The sequence below is a fragment of the Staurois parvus genome, unplaced genomic scaffold (assembly GCF_062004578.1).
Source record: "Staurois parvus isolate SC_StPar_1 unplaced genomic scaffold, SC_StPar_1.0 ptg000029l, whole genome shotgun sequence".
NCBI classification, from domain to species: domain Eukaryota; kingdom Metazoa; phylum Chordata; class Amphibia; order Anura; family Ranidae; genus Staurois; species Staurois parvus.
In genome coordinates this window covers 7633994-7658028 of record NW_028317825.1, presented here as the reverse complement: position 1 = coordinate 7658028, position 24035 = coordinate 7633994, and the positions used below count along the sequence as shown (strand labels likewise).

General features: G+C 40.2%; 1 protein-coding gene across 3 annotated transcripts in view; it reads left to right on the top strand.

The window, feature by feature from the left end:
- Nucleotides 1–24035, top strand: part of DPH1 (diphthamide biosynthesis 1) — a 343917-nt gene that overhangs the window by 282360 nt on the left and 37522 nt on the right. For all 3 annotated transcript variants that reach the window (XM_089657705.1, XM_089657689.1, XM_089657698.1), the window contains exons 7-8: nt 9990–10058; nt 21664–21820. In XM_089657705.1, coding sequence (XP_089513831.1) covers nt 9990–10058; nt 21664–21820 — 226 coding nt within the window. The remainder of the gene's footprint in view (nt 1–9989; nt 10059–21663; nt 21821–24035) is intronic.

The window sequence follows — 24035 nt, the reverse complement described above, 5'->3', positions numbered from 1 at the left end:
CATTAAAGATGCGATTAACGTCCAATTCACCTCCGAATAAGCAGATCCCCAGGGACGCTTCCATATTTTGGTATGCCTCATTAACAATATCCCCTATACACTGGTTAATGTGTATGCTCCGAACTCTAACCAGATTTCATTTTACAAATACCTGATCACCAAACTAGATTCCATCAAAAAAGGCCACCTTATCATAGGTGGAGACTTCAATACAGTTAACTCACAAATAGACTCATCTTCAGGCAAGAGACCCCTGCACCAAAATCTCAACCAATTTCTCCACACCAACGATCTCTATGACATTTGGAGATGTCAACACGGATCCGAAAAGGACTGTTCATATTTCTCTCCATCACAACACTCATACTCAAGAATAGACTTCTTTCTTACAGACAAATGGACACTACAATCCATATCCTCCTCAACAATTGGAACTATTACATGGTCTGACCACGCTCCAGTGTCTGTATCCATAGGCTCACCCAATAGATTCTCACCACCCAAACCATGGAGACTGAACTCATTCATTCTTATCTGAGCCAGCCCATAAAAAAACCATAATCACATGATCCCTTCTTTGAGACCAACGATACTCCTGGTATTTCAATATTTACATTATGGTCTACCTACAAAGCATTCATGAGAGGGATTCTCATGAAATTAAATGCCCACATAAATGCTCATAGAAGACATCAAATAGAAGAGGTCTTAACCTCCATCAAATCAAAAGAAGCTCTAAATAAATCCAACCCGAATGAAGCCAATTCCTTCTCATTACTAGCCGATAGGGAAAAATTCTCTATCCCTCTTATTGTATCAATATGACCTTAATTTAAAAAAAATTAAAGCCAAATTTTATTCCCTCAGTAATAAAGCTGGTACACTCTTAGCCATATCAGTCAAACAACAACACCTCCAGTCCAAAATACATACTATCAAATCATCTAAGTCCCATTCCCTAGTCTTAAACCCGCTTGATATAGCTAATTCCTTTGCAGATTATTATCAATCCCTCTATAATCTAAAAGACAACGGTGACACTCCATAACCCACCCCAGAAGGCATACAAGCTTTTACATTCGACTAAAATCCCAACCCTGTCTGCATCCCAACAAAAAATATTTCAGAACCCTTCTAGCCAATAGAAATTGAAACAACTCGAAGACTGCCCCTTAACAAAGCCCCTGGAAGTGATTCACAAACGAATACTACAGAGAATCTCCTACTATCCTTGCTCCACACTTCACTAAACGTTTCAATTCCGCTGCTTCCTCAGGTCAAATGCCAAAAGATACGTTACAATCAATTATTACGACAACTCCAAAAACAGGTAAAGACCCACAATTAGTACAAAACTACAGACCCATATCTCTAATTAACACAGATATCAAATTATATGCCAAAATACTAACCCACAGACTACTCCTGATTATCCCATCTCTAATACATCCGGACCAAGTAGGCTTTGTACCAGGCCATCAGGCTCCAGACGACACTAGATCTCTTTAATCCATGATTTACAAGATCGTTGAACGCCTTCTCTGCTCCTTTCCCGCATTCACTGCGAGCAATTTTACAAACATTTGGAATAATAGGATGGATCCAAAGGGCCATTATGTCACTCTACTCCTCCCCCTCTGCCAGAGTACTTACTGACGGTATGCTCTCCAAACCATTGACATCACAAATGGCACCCCTTCCTGCAGCATCATGTTCCCGTAGTGACGTCATTTCCGCCCGACGGACATCTTGCGTTCCAGGCTGGTTCTATACACATCTCGTGTGTCTCACAGCCCATGTAGACTGCAGAGGAATCGATGTGACTGAGGAGACCTGGCCTTTACTACAGCCGTGGCCCCCGGATACTCATCTACCTCCTACACTCTATCTCTGGCACCACTTCCGGATGACGGCCCTATATACCTATGCCTTACCTCCTTACACTTACACAGGTACTACCTAGCACTCCTTGACCAGATTTACTACTGGTGGCACCTAACCAAAGACAAAACCAAAGACAAAACATGGACTAACATGGAACATGAAATGTTCCATCCATCCACTCCACAATCCTTTTTACTTCTACATTCTGTCTCCCCCAAACACTCCCAAAACACACACCCATGCATCAAGGTTTCCGTAGATGCCTGGACAACTTTTAACACTTTCATCCCTGACCTCTAAATCAATTCCTACTTTTCTCCATGTCCTCCACTTTTTAATCCCTGACATCTTCACTACTTGGGTAAAAATGGGAATACACTCCCTGTCTGACCTATATGGGAAACATGGTGTAATATCCTTCCAATATCTGCAAAATAAATACTCATTGCCACCCTCTGAAAGATTTAACCACCTCCGACTCATCCACTGTCTAAATAGAAAACAAATTCCCTGCACTCTTACTGTACACCTACAACTTCACCTCTTCCTTGAAAAAACCAAATACCCAGGCAAAGGAATATCAACATTTTATACTCTACTGATAGATCTATTACTCCGCTCTAAATCGGCTTCTTTAAACAATTGGGAATTCCACTTGCCCCAACCCACCTCAGAACATATGTGGTATACAGCCTTTAAAAGAACATATAAAGGTGCATCACATTGGGAATCATACCTTAAGTCATCCACCAATGGTATTTGACCCCACTGCATTTATCTAAAATGTAATCTACTCAGCCTCCACTGTGTTGAAGGCAGTGTAAAGAGATGGGTTCTCTCTACCAGATAATATGGTCATGTAAGTCACTCATTTCCTTCTGGAGTAATCTTTTCAAAGTGATTTCTGAAATAGTAGGCAGCACCGTGAAACCAGACCCAGCTTTCGCTTTATTCCATATGGGTCTGGATAAATTCCACCTAGACACATGGGTAGTAATTATGCAGCAAAAAACAACATAACCAAACTATGGAAATCGATGTTGACCCCATCCAAGGTGATCCAAGGTCTAAATTCTCATTGCAACATGGAAAGAAGATTCTCAACCAACCTCAAATTCCTTAAATCTTGGGCTTCATGGTTAAGTAACATTAGATGTACAGTCCAAATCATGTGCTATTCTTACCCTCACTGTTCCCTTCTCCTTCCCCACCTTCCCCCATACCCCCCCCCCCCCCAATTTACCTATGGTTCTCAGTATACATGTTTGTAGTAATCACATCACCAACTAATGGATCTCCTTCTTAGACCAAGATTGTATAATTGACTTAATGATCACTACTTCGGATTGTTTGTAGTACTGTGAACCTTTCTTGTAACTTTATTTGAAAATGCAATAAAAAACAAGTTGAACTAAAATCCAACTTATTTTACCTTGGATATCCAGGAAGAAAAATACTGTTTTCTTTGCATGATCAAATGTATCAGATCTCCAGGAAAAGAATTCTAGAATTTGTCCTGTGCTAAGGATTTAACTCTTATGCATAATAGGCAGATCCCAATAAAGAGATGTTTTTCTCAAAAAATCTGAATAGCAATTTTCCTTTTGACAAGGATCCTGAGCATTTTGGGAATAAAAACCCTCTTTTGAACACACCCTTTTCTACGGTGTCTAAGAGTGAAAATCTTACCTGTGAAGATATGGGTATTTTGAAAGATCTACTGTATAATAGGAGTGGTATCTTTCTTAAAAGGCTTGGGTTTCCATTCTTTCTAGTCTTAAACCAGCACTGCCCACAACCCAAGTAGCCAGAAATCATAAATTTTAGATCGCTCAGTTGAAGTCTTGCCTGTGCTTTTCAAGCCTGTAGGCTTTATAGCGGATGCTTACACAGAATCTTTTAGAACGTCAGCCTGATCCTCAACCTTGCTAAATTCGCCAGTTAGGCCTTGCAGGTTAAGACTTGGTCAGAGAACTCTGCATTTAAGCTTTTTTTATGCAGTATGCCCTTTACAATGGATCCCTTGTTTGGGCCTGAACTGGAAGCTACCCTTGAATGTGCATATAGCATTTTTTGTTTGTTTGTTTTTAGGATGAACACCACAGTTACATTGATTTAAAAAATACATAAGTGCATCTAATTCAGCCAATAGAAAACCTGCAGATTCATTTACCTACAGTTGATCCAGAGGAAGGCAAAAAAATATTAAACTCTATAAAGCATGGTCCAATTTCCTCCAGCAGGGGAAAAATAAATTCCTTCCTGATCCCCCAGAAGGCAATCTCTGAATCAAAAGGGAACATATTACCATAAAATGTTAATATCCAGTAATATTTTGTGTATTTGAGAATGCATCCAGCTCTTTTACAACAATGTACTGAGCTGGCTAGAACTAGTTCTTGATGTAGCTTATTCCACATTGTCATAGCTCTTACTGGGAAGTAACCTTTGGTAAACAGTCTCAGGATACATCCAAGGAAACAAAACCTAAAAAGAATAGGTCAGGTCTTGTTCCTGTGGAAGAAAGATCAGGAGAGTTATTCCCACAATGAAAACAAGTAGCCTCCAAATCGTTTATTTTGGGACTTGTTGGACATGGCTACATACTAAAGTTTGAGAAATCCTCTGACTGACCGTGAAAAACTTGACATCGCTTTCTTTTCTCCTGGAAAAACTGCTAGGTCAGAAGGTGATGGTTTCAAGTTCAGAACCAGGTAAAGGTTTCTACTTTCATGTCTTTGGATGTTCTGGTTAATTATAACCTCAATTCCATATAGTACAAGAGATTTTCAATCAATTCGATCCACACAGTGGGAGCAGTTCTTTAAAAGGATTGTTTTATGACAATTCTAGATTTGAGAGATACTGTTCTCCTTGTTCCAAAAGAGTCAGCTCACAGAAGTTTCTGCACCTAGTTCTGAAGTTGGGAGAAGAGATCAGAAATTTCCAGGTTAAAAGAGTCCTCTGCCCTTACATATGATAATGAGTGTTCCATATTTAGATAATCTACTTTTTATTGCTTAGACTCAGAAACAACTGCAACAAAAGATAGAGCAGCCTAGGATGTCTGAATATTGTAGAGAAATCATGCCTCATGCCATCATACCCTGTCCAAATCCTGAAATATTCAATCTGTTTCTAGGCTCAAACTGTTTTTATGTTTGAAGACAAAATTCTGAGGGTTTGATATTATTCTCAGTCAGTTGCAGATCAGTTGACCAGTGACCATTACACTGATGTCCACACTAGGTCTCTTGTATCTTTGTAGTTCAGTTCAGGCTCAGTTTTATCAGAGACCCTGAGAATATAGGACCACTCCCAGGGTTCTCTATACTCCCCATTAATGTTACCTAATATAGTTAAAGCATAGCCTATTGTTGTAGAGAATCCATTCAAATCTAACAGGGAGCCTCCTTTTGTCCTTCCTCACATCTGTAAAGATAACAATGGATGCGGTTGGCTTGGAATGGGGGCCCAACTGCATGCAGAGGTATTCAGAATAATCACAGACATTTGGGGTTGTCCCCAAATAGACCATTTCATTTTGCACATCAGTGTCAAGTGAAGCTTTTTTTTTCCTTTCAACCCAAGTGACCGTGTTGTGGGCATGGATTCGCTAACCCATCCCTAAACCTCAGTCTGTATTAAGCAAGTCCTCCATTTAGGCTGCTTTCACAGATCTTTAAGAAATGTTGCCTACAGAGAATCAGTATATTTCTGATTGCTCCATTCTGGCCAAAAAGAGTTTGGCTTCCAGTTCTGCTATCCCTAGCCAGCACTCCACTCTGGTTTCTTTAGAACAGACCAGATCTGGTCTCCCAAGGGCCAGTTCTTAATCCTCAGGTTCAGACATGAATGTTATCAGCTTTGTCTTTCATTCAGAGATTTTTTACAGCTCTATCTAGACCAGACCCTAACAAATATTTCCCTACGTGGGACTTGCCTGTTTATTTGCAAAGGCTAACTAAGACTTTTGACCCTATTGCCGAAGCCACCATTGGGTCTTTTAACTTTGAAGACAACCCTTTTAGCGAGTATTAGTACTGCCAAAGGGAAATAAAAAATGTAAGCTCCTATTCAAGAGCCTCCTTTTTTCCATTTCTGATTATGTCATCCTGCAACTGATTTTGGCTTTTGCTTAAAGTACCACCAAGCTTCTATTAATCTCAGGACATTGTACTGCTTACGTTTTGTGTGAATCCCTCTAAAGAAGGAGATGAGGAATTCCACTTGTATGACATCAGACATTTGTTAGCTTACACTGAAGCTTTTAATTCTTTTGGGAAAACAACCTCTCTATTTGCCTTTAAATTAAAAACAAGGGCAAAATGACTTCTATAGCTCGTTGGAGCAACTTAACCATTTGTGAGTCTGACAAGGCTATTGGTGTGAGCCCTTTTTCCTTCATTCCTGCACATTCGAAAAAAGCTTTGGCTGCCACAAGGGCAGACAAGACTAGCGCAAGGTCCGAGCAAATCTGCAAGGTCACATAGTGATCAAGCCTTTTCAATTTTGTTTGCTGCTATTGATGGACCTTCTCTCAAGCTTTAATCAGGCTTTTGGGAGAAAGGTCCTGCAAGAAGCAGTCCCTCTCTAGTCTGGTAAGTTCTTGCTTATCCTCTGGAAGATAACTGGGGAAATCCAGAGTTAGTCTTATTGGTAATGCTACTTGTCATAGTCTTTCAGAACAACAGGGTACCCGCCCTGTTGTTTAATGTTGTGTTTTTCTTGAAGTTTTCTTGTAGTCCTGAAAGACTGCTGGAAGTTACCAGTAAGTCTAACTTTTGTTTTTTTTTTTATAGCCCAGCACTGGTTACAATAAAAATGTAGCAAGATGTATTAAAGTGATCAGATTGTTGGTTAAATGATTTTGTCTGAAATTATTTGAAGGGACAAGCACAAAAAAATTTCTTGCACTATACCAGATTGCACGATTTTCATTTAATCAGTACCGATTTCGTCCGAAAATACAATACAAATACATTACAATGCATTTAATCACTTCCAAATTTTCTTTCTGTCATACAAGAATTTTTGGAATTTTCAATATGAGACTAGCATGCAAAAAATGTGGACAATCATTCGTCCAATATTCTCATCGCGTGTATGGAGCCTAAGACTCGCCACCTCTCTTGCTTTGTCCCTGCAAGATCACCTGCTCACCAGTCCAATGCTGGTCTCATGCCTAGCATAACCCACTTTTGGAGTGCAGGATGTTCATCTTGATGGTGTCCTACACTCATCACAGTTTAGTGTATCAATTTAACTTAGGTCACTGCATTACTTAGCACTACCAAGTGTCATTCACACCACTTCCTGTAAGCTCAGCTATTCAAAAGTCTGCCTTTGCACCTGGACTCACAGGAGAATGATGCAGAGAGTAGTACAACCACTCTCTGCAGCACTTGGGATCTGTCCAATTCTGGAAAAAGAGGGCCTGTGATATTACCAAACTGGAATAAAGATACCTTGAAAAAAGTGTATATATTGAGGGATCCCTGGCATGTTATAAAGCATATTAAACTGGACCAGTTGAATAGATTCCAACAGATGCTGGCAGACTTAATCTTACTGGCAGCCAAGCAAACTATTGCCTATTCATGGAAAAAGGCTTTGAAAAAAATGAAAAACTCTTTAGCATTCTCAAAGATTCTCATGAGAATCATGACAAATTTATGAGAGTTTGATGGCACTGACTTACCACCAATTTCCCTCCCCCCGTCCACACAGCGATAACCCTATCTCGACCCATGGGCTCTGCAATGGCTGCCAACTACCACCCTTTCCCAGACCCCCCCACTACCTGTTTCCCTTCACCCTTTACTTTCTTGGTACCAGTTATTTTCCTCTTTCATACCAACTTGTTGTGTTCTTCTACACACTCTTAACTTTTTTTTCCTTCTTTTTCTGTACCTATATTGCTGTGGACAGTTCACATTATCACTCATACAGCCTCCGTGCATTATACCACACACAAGCAAAAAACCACAGGGAACATCATTTTAGATTAATATACATAGTTTTTAGTAAACCCTCTTGTTCCCATCAGCCACATGCTGTATGACTGGGATGCTGATCCTTTACCACAATCCTGAGCCCAGAACGCTCAAAGAATTTCCTCATCTAACTTACAGTCATATTTTGGTCTGTATGCTTAAAATATAACTAAAGGCATATATTTTTTAGTTTTGGACAGAGTGCAGATGGATTAGAAAACCTGTCAGATTTTTTTGCTGCCTCTGCCTCCATTAGAAAAAAATGAACCCCTCTATCTGTCCTGTTTGCCATTATCATTGAAAGTGATAAAAATGAAAATCCCAAACTTTGGGTTGTCCCCAGAAAAGTAATAGAGGGGAAGTCTGGTGACCTGGGGGGTCCCCAAGGAATTCCTTAAATTTGCAGGGATTTCCACTCACTTCCCGTTTGTTTATGGTACAGGAAATGGAGGGAAATCTTACAGGGATTATAACCCTCCCTTGCTCTATCCAAAATGTAAAACAAAATGCCTATAGTTCTACTTTAATGTCTTTGTACAAATTTTATTTTCCTTCTTTGCTGTTGTTTAGTGATTATGTACCTGTATACACTATACTTACCTTGCTTTGCAAAACTCCTTCAGTACTGTCAATAAACGTATTGAAATTGAAAAATGTGTCAGAGTGCTCTAAGGGAAGTAGGTTGGGACTCAAGTTTTCAATTGGGCTTTAAAACGTTAAGTTGCTTCCTTAACATTCAGGAACCATGTAAAGCCAATTACTAAATGCTTTTCACCAATTAACATTAAAAAACACTGAAATTTCAACCAAATATCTTACTTTTTACCAAAGTGTCAACAGTGAAAACTTTCGCTCATCTTGACTCTTCATTGTACTTTGCACCATGTTAATAGAAAATTACCCAAAATGTGCCCCTCTCTCCTAGATTATTTGGATCCCATTCGTTAGTAATATGAAAGGTTCCCCAGAAGGTTTGCAGGCACCCGTTTCAGATTCCACTTTCAGCTGAAGTGAAGTTCCAATGTTGGAGACTGCACAAAATACCAAAATGTAAACAACTATGACTCTTGGGATTCACAATACTTTGCAGCATACTGTTTTTTTAATCTGCTTTAACTGCTTCCCGACCACCCTATAGTGGAAGTACTGATACGTGATTTTGTATCTCCGAATAGCCGCGTGTCGCTATTGACTCCTCGGCATGCCAATCACCGGGTCCCAGATGCCAATTCTCAGCCGGCACTCGATGACTGTTGGTGGAGCTGACAGGGGAGAGGTCTGTTTGTAAACAATACAGATATCTCCCCTGCCAACATGAAACGGGCTGCTTTGTCTTGCTCTGCAAGACAAAGCAGCGTTTTTCCTTAGTAAAACACACACAGCACATAGTTAACCCTTTGATCACCCCTGCCCAATGTCATTAGTACAGTGTCAGCTCTTTTTTTTAGCATCGATCACTGGATTAATATCATTGGGATGTCAGTGGCAGTTAGTCAGTCCCCCCCCACAGTGTCAGAATGCCCGCTGCAGTCCCGCAATAAGTCGCTGATCGCCGCCATTACTAGTAAAATAAAAATTCCAGTATATATACCGTCAGTTGTAGACGCTATAACTTTCACATAAACCAAATAATTTGCACGTATTGGTATTTTTTTTAGCACAGACTTGTAGCAGAATACATTTTGTCCTACATTTATGATGAAATTTGATTTTTTTACATTTTTTTTATTAGACATGTTTAATAGCAAAAAGTAAAAAATATTGAGGGTTTTTTTTTTTCAAACTTGTTGGTCTTTTTTTGTTTATAACGCAAAAAATAAAAAATGCACAGGTGAATAAATACCACTGAAAGAAAGCTCTATTTGTGGGGGAAAAAAGGACATACATTTCATTTGGGTGCAGCATTGCATGACCGCAAAATTATCAGTTAAAGTAACGCAGCACCTTACCGCAAAAAATGGCCTGGTCAGGAAGGGGGTAAATCCTCTGGAGGGCAAGTGGTTAATACAGTTATTGATGTTTCCAAACTCTCTTGAGAAGGATTCTGTAGCTGTGAACTTGTGATACTAATAGAAAATAACCACATTTACCCTTTTGTTCTACCTGCAGGTATTTGGGTGATGGCCGCTTTCACCTGGAATCTATTATGATTGCCAACCCAGACACAAAAGCATTCAGGTAATTCATAGTGAGCTGTTGATTTACAGATTGAGTAAAGAACCCCCGATATAGGACACAATTCAGTTTAGTATGATATCTCAAGCAAGAAAAATTTCATATTTGCCATATTTTCCAGTGTAATAGTGTAGCTTGCCCCAAAATGTTGGAGTAAGAAGGATGATACTAACTGCATGGAATTGCTATGCTTATGTGAGAAGATTTTGGGTGAGATCACCCATGCACATTCAAAACAAAATGCTTTTTGCCACGTTTCCATAATTACACCAATAATTTTTGATATGTAATTTGTTGCTGTGAATTTTTGCACATCATAGGTCTCTGTAGAGCTTTCAGATACAATTATAATCTTGCTATACCACAGCAAAACCTTCCTATAGTCCATGTTTGTGGATAGTCATACCAGTAGGAAAATGTATATATTTTTCTTAAATTATGTTTTTGTGCTTGTTACCATTTCTGGAAAAAGGTAATTTTTGTTTTATATATGTAACATTTGCATCTGCATTGCAAAATATTCATGCTGAGCCGGGCTTGTTTCATGATCACTCTTCGGGTTTAAAGCATTAGATAGCAGCTTTGCTGCATATGATGCATTTCTGAATGTGGTGCAGTGAACCTGAATAAATGTTTATTGTTAGCTGATGATCAAATTTCCTTCCAAGCTTCCAGGCATATGATGAGCAGAAAGTTTACTAAAAGGTGTATACTGTGTGTAGAGAGCTCAGTGGGGGTTGTTAAATATAAAATTATTCTACACAGTGTGCATTTCATTTTATATTACTGCTGTTGTAGCAGACCTTATCCAGTTTTGACAGTTCTTACTTAAAAAGCATATTTATGGCTTGTAAAGAATATTTACTGTAAATACATGAATGTCTATAGCCTGACCACAGTTCTACGCTAAAACAAATATCCTGCATTATCAATGTTTTTTTTAAAGCTGAACTTCAGGTAAACAACTAAATACTCAGATGAAATAGATACATGGGGGCAGTCTTACCTACAAAAGGATTTGTATTTCTGTCCATCCAGTCTTGAGATTTATACAATTCTGCATCGCAGCTTCGCTTATCTGAGCAGGAGACCTGCTCCTTTCTCTTATGCAGTTATGCAGCAATTACAGAACTTGATCCTCCCCCAGCTTTTAACTGGACAGTGAAAGAAGAAGCAGCAGCAGACTCTTTTTCACTCTGCTCTCTCTTTCTGTTGGTATGTTCCCTGCTAGCACACAAGCACTGCAGTACAACTGATTGGCTTTTGAGCTGCCTTTTCCTGCTACTTCAGAGGTTACCATATAGAATTCAGGTACTTGCATGGTTCGCATCTAAAAATACATTTAATTATGTAATAATAAAAATATTTAACTATATTTGTGTTCTGAAAATGGTGGCAGATCCAATTTTTCATGTCATGCGATATTAGCGCAACTTTTTTTTTTATCAAGTTCAAGAATTTCAGTAGAAAATGCACTAACGTTAATTTTAGGACACCCGTATGCAATATATAAACAGTTTTTTGTCAAATTTAAAAGATGAGGTTGCAGCGAGTAAATAGATACCCAACCTGTCTAAATTGCCCTGATATGTGTATGTATAAATGTAAGTTAGGGACCTTAGATTGTACACCCCTTGAGGGTTAGGGACTGATGTGAATGTACAATATATATGTGTAAAGCGCTGCGTAAATTGACAGCGCTATATAAGTACCTGAAATAAATAAATAAACATCAAGCCTTAAAACTGCATACACCCATGGAACGACAACAAACTTTGGCACCCTAAAATTTCTGTAGTCCTCAGTTTAGATTTAGCCATGAATAGTGGTCCTAGAAATACTTTTTCGACATGTGAAGCGATAGGTAGCATGTAATCCAGTCAATTTTTTCTTAAATAGGCATCCCTGACACAGATGTTTATGTTAATAAGGGGAGAGGGTTAAGTGCTTGGATGTAACATTATTTTTTATACTTTTTGCCACTACAATATATGTTTTATTGCATGAGATCACCAATGTACTGAGGATTGTTTCCGCCTGACACATGCAGCCAGTGTCTGTAAAAGCCCCAGCTGCTGCTGACATAATGGGATATGTTGGTGGTAGCAAAAGGGTTAAAATGTGTCTTGTGTAACTGTGTGGATATCAGCCCTGAATAATCATGAAAAAGAGAGCAGCATGATGTAAATAAATTTATCAATATGTATAATTTGTGATTTTTGTGTTTAGCATAACAACATGGACATTGAAAGGCAAATAGGCTATTCACTTTGCAAGGGAATTTTCTCTTAGTTTAGTGAGTGAGGTGAACCTCTGCTGACTTCATTCATCAATCATGTGCAAGCAAAAATACAGGGTTTGATTTTATTCCTTGCATGGGTATTGGGTATTTTTGCAGAGGGATGTTTGACCATATTTACTAAGCTAAATGAAAATTTTATTGTAAAGTGAACATCCATTTTACCTTTAGTAAATCAACCAAATTCCGTTGATTACAATTTTGTATTGTATGTCACATGTAAATTATTTATTCCCCATGTTTATCATTCCCCATGTTTATTAAAAAATCACAGAACAACATAGGGACATACACATTTATGCAGGAATTGGCAGGTGCATTACATCTTGAGAATTGTTTGAACATATGTTCCTTCTTCTGCTTTTCATATATTTATCAACCCTTATGGCCTTTAATATCATGGGTATTAAACTATAATGAATATGCTAGGTTAGTCTCAGCAAATCCCATTAAAATCATAGGTTTCTGTAGATTAGAGGAGACCTGTGGTTCTCAGAACCTTCTGTCACTAGAAAGCTGGTAAATGCATATGTAAAAAGCTTCTTTTGGTTTAAAAGCCTATACAAACTCCAGACAATGCAGTAGCTGGTATTAACAGTCCTTATCTTTTTTAATGTCTGACCAGGGGCGGACTGACCATTTGGAAACTCAAGCACTGCCCGAGGGCCCGGAGTCAGTAGGGGGCCCCATGAGATGCCCTTGTACCTTTTTCATAGGCTTTTTTGAGTTTGGGCAAGGACACAGGGGCCCCATGATCCCCTATTGCCCAGGGGCCCTGTGAGTTGTCAGTCTGCTCCTGTGTCTGACCTTAGGTGCCATAAAATAACATTTTGCCATGTCTCCTCCAGCCTGTCTGTTCTGTCTGTTAAGAATGAGGGAGGCCATTGAGTGAGCATCTTCAGCTTTCCTAGAAGGAAGATACTGCACATGTGCACAATTTTTACCAGGGAATTGCAAGAGAAAATGGTGGCTCCCAGGAGAACTTTTAATGTGCATTTGGCACACTACAGCAACTTTATTTTTTACTTTAGAACAGCTGCTCATTGATGTGGTGCATAAGTAGAATATATACTTCCTATTTTAGCAACCATGAGTTTTACATACAGCAAAAGGTGTATGTGCAATAAAGACCCAGGCCAGCACAGCATAATTTCCAATAGTGTGCATTTGCCTCCATGGCATAAATACATTTAGTAGTCATCTGTGTGGCTATGGCTTTTCAGTTATTAGTTTATCGATGGGAAGGGTATCTTTTTTAGACAATAAACCATGGGTAATGGTAACCAAAGACTCTCTCTAATGATCCTTACATTTGCAGTAAAAATTACGTTGTCAGGATTATCTGTTGAAAATATTATTATTATACTACAGGAGTTTTATAGTGCCAGTTTAGATAGGTGGCCAGAGTAGATATGTATATTATAAATAGGTAGGCGCTACATATACATATGTGAAATGTGCAAGTACTTAAGAGGCTAGTATCACTACATGCCCCTAAATAGAACCATTAAAATTTAATAGATTCTCAGGGTAAATGCTATATTCCCACAACCTATACAGAAAACATATAAACCAGAAAATAATAGTAGCCAGAGTAGATAGCTTAACAGATTGGGATAAGGAATTCAAAAGGATGAGAGACTCTGAAAAGTCCTGGAGGTGAGCATGGAAGGAGGTGACAAGGGACTTGGGTGACTTCAGTGGAGCAAAGAGGACAATTTTTTTGATATTTTGAGACAAGGTTGATGATGTGGCTTTGTGTACCCTAGTACATGATACCATGTACTCATATCTGTTGAAATGAGTACGTGGCATCTCCAAGAAAAAATTCATCGATTGCATTTACAGTGCTTGTGGGAAATTGTGCCCATTTACCCAAAAGAACATTTGTGAGATCGAATTCTGATGTTGCACAACACCTAACTTGCAGCTTATATTCTTTACCATCCCAGTGGTGTTTAGTATGGTTAAGGTCAGGGCTTTGTGCAAAGCTAATCTAGTTTCTGCACACCAAACTCCTCTAACCATGTCTTTTTGGACTTGGCTTTGTGCACAAGAGGCACGGTCATGTTGGAATAGAATAAGCTCTTCCTCAAACTAGTTGGATGTGAAAATTTGTTTAAAGTGGAATTCCAGGTTATAACTATCTACTCTTAAATCTGCTTCCACCCGTCCTCTAACTCCCAACAACCCAGTAGAAGGAAGATGCATATACTTACCCATTCTGAGAGTGCTCTGGTCACGTGATCTCCCCAGCGGAGTGTTTCAGGGTAGAGGAGAGAGTGCTGATAACAGATGGAATACCTGAGCAAAGACATCACTCATAGGCTTACTATGGGGCATCTGTTGTTGACTGCCCCTCCTCTTTCCTGAAGCCACCGCTGGGAGCCAATCTCATGACCAGACCGGAGCTCCCTGAGAATAGGTAATTTTATTCATCTTCCTTCTACAAGGTAGTTAGAAGAGGGGTGGGAGCAGATTTAAGATTAAATTATAGTCTGGAATTCCACTTGACTTTGTATGCTGTATCATTAATCATGCCCAGCACTGTAAACACCTGAATTCAATCATTTGAAATGGTGACCACACCTCAGGGGCCCCAGTTAGTCATTGACTGTTCCTATAGGATGGGAAGCTAAAAAAAAAAATGATTAGTGATTTGTGCTGAAACATAACAATGGTGGTTGTTTACAGCAGGAATCTGAAGGTAATATTAGCTGTTCCCCCTACTTATCACTAGCCAGGTCTGGTAATTTAATCAAATTTACCTGATAGAGGGGATACACTTATGAAAGGAGGTTTCTATTGTTCATAGATGGACACGTGCTCTACTCTTCTGGAACTTAAAAATGTTTACAGGGTGTCCCAACAAGAGGTTTAAACCTGGGTGAAAGTATTCTGGTTGGATGCAAAAAAAGAAAGGTATCGTATAATATTTAAGTAGACGATTTAAATGTTCAAGCTCTTACTGGACTACAACATAATGATTACTGGAGAAGCACTGCCCTTACATAATCAGCTTATCACCAAAGCCATTTTGCATTTCAGAAATGAAAAGATTAATTTAGCATTAATTGTGCTAATAATGATTCAGAGAGTCATGTTTTGTCTTTTGCAAAACAAGGAATTCTGTTGGTTGTATTGTCTTCTGAGAGTTATTCAATTGTCTAAATATTTTAAAGGGAAAAAACAGTAAAGCAAATAAAAAATATGCATTTATTATTCATTGCACTGATACAGGGTCGGCAACCCCTGGCACTTAGCTGCATTCATGATGGCACGCAAGGGAAGCCTGGGACACCTCTCACACATCTGCAAAGCTGGTCATCTACACAGAAGGGAGCACACCTAGCTCTTTATCACTTCAATTCTCTACTGCCTGTGTTCCTGCCCACCTCAGTTGGCTTGTCTGCAGCTGACAATGAAGCTCTGTTGAGGATGGCTAGATGTAGTGGGTGGTGTGCCGCTCTCCCCCCATTGATGCTGTGCCTGGGTTGGTGAGCTCCTCACCCCCACCCTCAGAGTGTACTCAGCTTCAACAAAGGATATGCAGGAGAGCTGCTCCTGCCCACACTGCACACTACTGAGGTCGGATTCTTTTACAGACACAACCCCAATCTTCATAGTATGTTATTGGCTGTTGCAGCTCTGACCTGCAAAATCCTCAGTTCAGAAAGGCAACACAGCTGTAACAGCAAGCTATACACTGTGCAGATTGGGGTTGTGTCTGTAAAAGAATCCAACCTCAGCTGTGTGCAGTGTGGGGAGGCACAACTCTGATGAGTGCCCTGCCAGGAGTCACACCATCCTCTGCCCTGCTGACCTCCCTTTGGCCTGCTGACCCTATGCTCTACCCTGCTACCCTATCCTATGCCCTGCTGATGGCATCCTATGCCCTGCTGACTCTACCCTTTGCCCTGTTGGCCCCATCCTATGTCCAGCTGACCCTGTTGACCCCATCCTCTGCCCACGCTGATGACTGTACTATGCCCCACTGACCCCATCCTCTACTCTGCTCATCCCCATCCTCATCCCTGCTTACCCCCATCCTCTTCCCTGCTCACCCCCATCCTCTTCCCTGCTCACCCCATCCTCTGACCCCATCCTCTGTCCCGCTAACCCTGTCCTCTGCTCCGCTAACCCTGTCCTCTGCCCCACCGACCTTGTCCTATGCCCTGTTGCCACACTGACCTTGTCCTATGCCCTGTTGCCCCATCCCCTGCCCAACTAACCCTTGTCCACTTCCCTGCTGACCTCTGTTCTATGCCTTGCTAACCCCTATACAGTGCTCTGCTGACCCCTGTCCTATGCCCTGCTGACCCCTGTGTTCCACTCTGATGACCCCTGTCCTATGCCCTGCAGACCATTGTACACTGCCCTGTTGACCCCATCCTTTGCACTGCTAACCCTTGTACACTGCCCCACTGACTTCTGTAAACTGCCCTGCTGACCCCCTGTCCTCTGCCTTACTGATCCCTGTCTTCTGCCCTGCTAACCCCTGCTGAACCCTGTTGGCCCCTGTCCTCTGCCTTGTTGACCTCCGTACACTCCCATGCTGACCTCCTATTCTCTGCCCTGCTGACCTCTGTGCACTGCCCTGCAAACTGCTGACCCTATCTTCTGACCTGCTGACCTCCCATCCTCTGTCCTGTGATATTTTTTACTGCAACCTCACATCAGACAGGTTAGCTCTGGTCCTGGTGCTGCTCTCATTTTGCACTGGTAATTAACTAGCTATTGTGAACTGCTGATTTTGAGGTGCATGAATTGGGCTGATCTGAGATGTGAAGGTGCAGGAACTGGGGTGAGCTGAAGTGTGGAGGTGCAGGAATTGGGGCTGATCTGAGGTGTGAAGGTGCTGGAATTGGGACTGATCTGAGGTGTGAAGGTGCTGGAATTGGGGCTGATCTGAGGTGTGAAGGTGCAGAATGTGGGATAATCTGAGGTGTGAAGGTGCACGGCTGAGGTGCGAAGGTTCAGGAATTTAGGATGATTTGAGATGTGAAGGTGCAGGAAATGGGGTAAACTGAGGTGTGAAGGTGGAAGAATTGGGGTGATCTGAGGTGTGAAGGTGCAGAATGTGGGATAATCTGAGGTGTGAAGGTGCACGGCTGAGGTGCGAAGGTTCAGGAATTTGGGATGATTTGAGATGTGAAGGTGCAGGAAATGGGGTAAACTGAGGTGTGAAGGTGGAAGAATTGGGGTGATCTGAGGGGTGATGGTGCAGGAATTGGGGTGATGGTGCAGGAATTGGGGGCTGATTTGAGGTTGGAAAGGTGCAGGAAATGGGATAAACTGAGGAGTGGAGGTGCAGGAATGGGGCTGATCTGAGGGATGAAGGTGCAGGAATTGGGCTGATCTGAGATGTGAAGGTGCACAATTTGGGGTAGTCTGAGGTGTGAAGGTGCAAGAATAGGGCTGAGGTGCAAAAGTTCAGGAATTGGGGCTAATTTGAGATGTGAAGGTGCAAGGATATGGGGTACACGGAGTTTTGAAGGTGGAAGAATTGTGGTGATCTCAGGGATTAATGTGCAGGAATTGGGGTGATCTGAGGGGTGATGATGCATGAATTGTGGGATGATTTGAGGTGTGAAGGTGCAGGAATTGGGCTGATCTGAGATGTGGAGGTGCAGGAATTATGGCTGATTTGAGGTGTGAAGGTGCAGCAATTGGCATGATCTGGGGGTGAATGTGCAGGAATTGGTTGTTTATAACATTTACTTTATAAAAATTCCCTTTTCATGACTGTGTGTGAAACTGGTACTCTGTTTCTTTGAAAAAATGTTTGGATTACTATACTCAAAAGGTTGCCCACCCCTGCACTAACATAGAATAAGAAAAGGTTAAAACATACAAAAAAAATCAAATGTATCTATACAGGGTGATTTTCATTTATTATTTTTTTACTTCTTATTGAAAATGATATGGTCCAAAGCAGGTATACAATACTGATAAGGTCAAGTTTAGTTTTATAGAATCTATCCGCAACACTGCTACACTGTTTAGCCTCTTAGGTTCAATAAATGTCCTCCATCAAAGTTGCAACATTCCTGAATCCTGTCTCCAACACTAATTCTGGTTAGCTTCACTGTCTGTAAATACTTGAGTCTACTGTGTGGGTGCTTCCTCTCAAAAACCTTATCCTTTACTGCTCCCCAAAAAAGAAGACCATAAGTACCAGGCTGGATGTGTGTGGTGGCCAGTCAATGCTGTCACATTGCTTAATCCAGTCACATTGCCCAATCCAAATTGTGGGAAGGTAGTGTCAAGGTAACTGTACCAACAAAATAAAATGAGTAGAGGCCCCATAGTAGTAACGTAGAGTGGTGTATAATGTAAAAGTAATGTATATCTACTGTTGCCCCACTCTGTATATTATACAGAATAAAAATCAGTAAGGTTTGAAAGAAGAGTTCATTAGGGCTAGTCGGAGTTACCTAAGACAGAAGAAAAAAGAAACAAGTTTATTTTGTTTTTGGTGCTTTTGGCATCTCCGATAGATAAATCAAAACCTTGCCTGTCTAATTGACAGCGGGACCTAGTGGCAATACATGTGGGGGTGTGCTCAGTGGGAAAAAACCCTGGGACATACAAGGTATTAACTAGATCTTTAAATGGTTGTGATGTGACCAGAAATGTATTGACAAGAGCAGCAGGATACAGTTCACTGATAGCATGGTGATTTGACCTGTTTTGAGTCTAAAAAATAAACTTTATGTGCAGCCATGTTTTTAGATTAGGAATCTTTAGTGCCAGTTAACATATATGCGGATTTGATGCGGTTTGAACCTCATCCAATCCGCATGACGTGAAATAACATTGCTTCCTATGGTGCTTGTTCACATATGTCTGGTGCACTGGCGGAGCGGTCACTGCGGATTGAAAAAGAGTCATGCACTATTTCTGAGCAGTGCCATCAGGTTCAGGTTCAGGTTACAGGTTATTGACTTCTATGGGAACCGTTTCTAAACCGTATATGTGTGAACAGGATAAAATCCTGACCTTATCCTGTCCTGAACCTGATGTAAACCTGACATGAACCACTGAACAATAACTGTGTCAATTAGCTGTGAAACCTGAGCTTCAATCCGCTTTGCACATGTGCGAATCAGCTCTTAGTGTTTCAATGACATGAAATTGTACATCTAGATGCCTTCCAAGTGATGCAAAATCATGCTCCACACTAATGGAGCTGTCAGCAGTCTCCTTAGTGTTCATACACACTGGGAAAAAAAAATTCTGCCTATACAGGCGTTTTGTGTTTTATTTTTTTTTTCTTCAGCATGTAGAAGCAACTCCATGTTATCCTAGGTGTCCATGCACATTACGGAGTTTAGAGGCATATTTTCAAAGGAGCGTGTAGAGGCTGAATAAAAAAAACTATCAGAATCGCATTTTTAAGAGGAGCTTTCAGACTGAAAAAAATGCTTAATGCTCATAAATTCTGGATTTAGGGGTGTTTGGCGTTTTTAAAAGTACATTAAGAGATGTATGCTTGTCACTATATAAGCAGTTTATTAAACTAATCTTGCTATAGGTATATTCCCCGTGATACAATTAAAGTGATTAAAAAAAAATGAAAGGGACAGTGTTAAAATAAAGATGAAAAAAAAATTAAATTTCCCCCATCCCCCCATGCTCACTCACAAAGGCGAACTCATGTGCTGGTCCTGAACGCATATGTAAACAGCGAGTACACTATACATGTGAGGTATCACCGTGAGCGTCAGATCTAGGGCAGTAATTCTTACACCAGACCCCCTATATAAATCTAAAGTGGTAACCTGTAAAGTCTTTTAAAGCATCGCCTATAGATAATAACATTTCCGTAGTTTGTCTCTGTTGCATGGGTGTTTGAAATTTTAAAGCGTCACATGTTTGGTATGTATTTATTCAGTGTAACATCATCTTTTATATATTAACCACTTCCCGTCCGGCCGTTGCATATAAACGGCCGGACGGTGGCAGTGCAGGGTCGGGTGGCCGTCTATAAACGGCCTCCCCGCACCCTGCTTGTGCGCGCTCCCTGAGAGCGCGCAGCACCGCGATCCGGTGCCTGCTGTGTCCTCCGGACACAGTGAAACACCGATCGTCGGACGGGACCTCTGTACGAGGTCCCGATCATGTGATCACTGATTGGCCAATCAGTGATCACATGCAAAGTAGTAAGCAAGATGTCACTTGTGACATCATTGCTTACTACGTGTGAAATCTGTGAATGATCACAGAGGTCACATGGTACAAGCCTATTCACAACAGGCTTGTACCATGTGACAAGCTGTGACCAATCACAGCTCACTCAGTACTTCTCAATGAGTGCAGGAATGCACGCAGAGAGAAAGAGAAATGATTGCTTTTACATCCTATATGGGTGTAAAAGCAATGTGTAAAAAAAAAAAATCCTCATCACCCCCCACAAGTAGTACAGTGTCACCATGGTGACACTGTACTGCTAGGGTGACCGTATGTAAAAAAAAAATAAAAATAAAAAATAATAATATAAAAAAATAAAATAAAAATGTAAAAAAAAATGTTTAAAAATTATAATTTTTGGTTATAAACTAATTTGGATTTTTTTTTTACTAAAAAGATAACGGAATAAATTTTGGCAAAGATTTATGATGAAATATTATTTATTTGCAAAATTTTATTAAAAAAAACACTTTTTTTCAAAATTTTTGGACATTTTCATTTACATAGCAAAAAAAATAAAAATCCCAGCGGTGAATAAATACCACCAAAATAAAGCTTTATCTGTCTCAAAAAAATGGTAAAAAATTCATTTGGGTACAGTGTTGCATGACCGCGCAATTGTCATTCAAAGCGTGATAGCGCTGAAAGCTGAAAATTGCCCTGGTCAGGAAGAGGGTAAAAGTGTCCGGTCTGGAAGTGGTTAACAAACAATTTGGTATTATATTGTGTTTTTGTGCATTAAAATGCAAAAAAGGGTATTTTTTCAATTAAAATTGCATTTGAAAAACCGCTGTGCAAATACTGTGTGACATATATATATATAGTTTGGGGGTTTAAGTAATTTTCTAACAAAAAAAACACAGATTTTTACATGTAAACAAAAAGTCAGAAAAGGCCTGGTCTTAAAGTGGCTAGTAAATAGGCATTCTGCAGAAATAAAAATCTAAACTGGTAAATCTGGTGTCATTCCTTTTGTAAATGGAGACACCTCCTAGGGGTATTGAGGTTGGTAGAGAGTACCTAGCTGTCTGGGTACCTGGTCATTACATTTACAGCTGTACAGTGAGTTTTTTCTTATCCACACCATGGGTTGACAATTTTCCTTTGTTACTATAGGTATGATCCATATAATAAAGTTTTCTCCAGGGAGTACTATGATCACAAGGCCATGTTGGAAAATCGAAGTCAAGCAATCAAGTCTGCAGTTGGTGCTAAAATGTGGGGCCTCATTCTTGGTACTTTGGGACGTCAGGGTTCACCTAAAATACTAGAGGTAAGGACAAAACCTTAATTTTTTGCATTAATCAAGCCGCAAGCATGGAAATAATATATTCACCAGCTTTTGATTAGACTCACACCTGTGTCTTCCTCTTTAAGACACTCTTGCGTAATTTTTTTTTTTAATGCAGCTTCTCATTAATTGAAAATCGCTGGAGGATTTGACACTGAAGTATGTGATGATGACTGAAGTTAGAGAACAAGTGATTTCTTAAAATATTGCTTGTAACCACTTCATTGCCAAATAGCTGTATAGAATCTTATGGTTCTTGGCGTTGATCTAATGGTTAACACATTGCTGGTGGACATCTAAGACCAGCACATATCTGTCCTCCCTTTGCTTGCTCCCTCTACCTAACCGTAATCCTGTTGCATGAATTCACCTCCCCTCCTCCAGGGAAATACATTTTTAGTCCTTGTTAATCTCAGCAAGGATTTTTTTCTCCTCATTTACATATTTCTTTGCAAATAAGGAAGAGTGAAGTCACTGTCACCCTCCCATTTCTTAGTTCCCAAAGCAGATCATTAAAATGGACACATGCGCCTGTTTTAATTAATCCTTGCGTGACCTGTAGGGCCGAGTCCAGAACTGGTGGTGGTTCTGTAGGATTCTACGCAACAGAAAGAAGACAGTGTAGGCGCTTTGGTGCCATGCTGTGCGTGTGAGTGGAACGCGTATGTGTGAAGTGCGGGGAAGGATTGAGTGCTGTGTGAATGCTCCGATTAGCTCCGAGGGAGTTCCAGGTGTTTGAGTGCCACACTGATAGTGAGAGGTGTAATTTGTGTGAAGGGTTGTGGGGTGGATTATGATCAATGTGTGTGTGTGCACGAGCGTTGGATCGCTGCTTCGGGCTATGCCTTTGGATTAGGTTTGTATATTTTACCAGGGTCTTTTGTTATAACTCCCAGCAGCACCCTGTCGTGTTGCTGCTAATGAGTATTCCTCTGTCTACCCTGTGTAACGAGGACAGGTCTCATTAATCTATTGGCTGCAATTACAGAACCACAATTATTATTTGCACTTCTCATTAAATGAACTTGGAATGGTTATTGTTGGTTATTTATCCATCCACTCCCATCCCATGTGGAAAACAGAGGGCCTTAATTAACTTCCAGCATGGGAATAAAGGCAAGGGCTCAGACTGCAGCTCAAGCAGGAGGGGTATGTGACAGGGAATCATTGTGTATGAAATAATTTGTCATCCTCACCCTGTCCCCACATCTCAGGTAGACATCAGAAGCACATTTTCTAATAAAATGCCTTCTTGCCTTTCTTGTCAGATAAAGTGATATGTAATAAATAATGATAGTAAAAATCCAATAGCTGCTTACCTACCGGTGGTCTACCCGGCACACTTTGATTCAGGCAAGCCATCCCTTGGCAATATTAACACTGCAGGCTCTAGGGAGCTGAAGTGACACTAACACAAAAGGGGAACCAAGGTGAAAGTTTATCTGCTGCTGGCGTGAAGGAGAGGCTAAATAAAAAAAAATATGTTAAAATACATTTTCACTGCCTGCATAAAATCAAATTATGTTCCTCTAAAGCAAGGCCAGACAAATGTGAATAGATTAACGGTGTGTCTGAGGTCACAGACCTGCAGCAGTTTGCATGTTGTTGAATATAAATAAAGATTACCCTGAAAAAGAGAGAGATTGCTGGATTGTAGAAAGCTCATTACAAAGCGATTGTCAATAGTAAGCCCTATTGCTATTGGGGCAATTATTGACTTTTACATAATAACGGAGTACTTTATTTATTAGTTGTTTGACATTTGTTTTGTTTTTTAACAGAAGGAATATTTATTAAAACAATATAATAATGTACAGTGCCTTAAAGTATTCATACCCTTGAAATTTTCCACATTTTGTCATGTTACAACCCAAAACGTAAATGTATTTTATTTGGATTTTATGTGATAGACCAACACAAAGTGCATCATAATTGTGAAGTGGAAGGAAAATGATAAATGGTTTTCAACATTTTTTACAAATATCTGAATAGTGTGGCGTGCGTTTGTATTCAGCCCCCTGAGTCAGTACTTTGTAGAACCACCTTTCACTGCAATTACAGCTGCAAGTCTTTTTGGGGATGTATCTACCAGCTTTGCACATCTAGAGAGTTACATTTTTGCCCATTTTTCTTTGCAAAACAGCTCAAGCTCTGTCAGATTGGATGGAGAGTGTCTGTGAACAGCAATTTTCAAGTC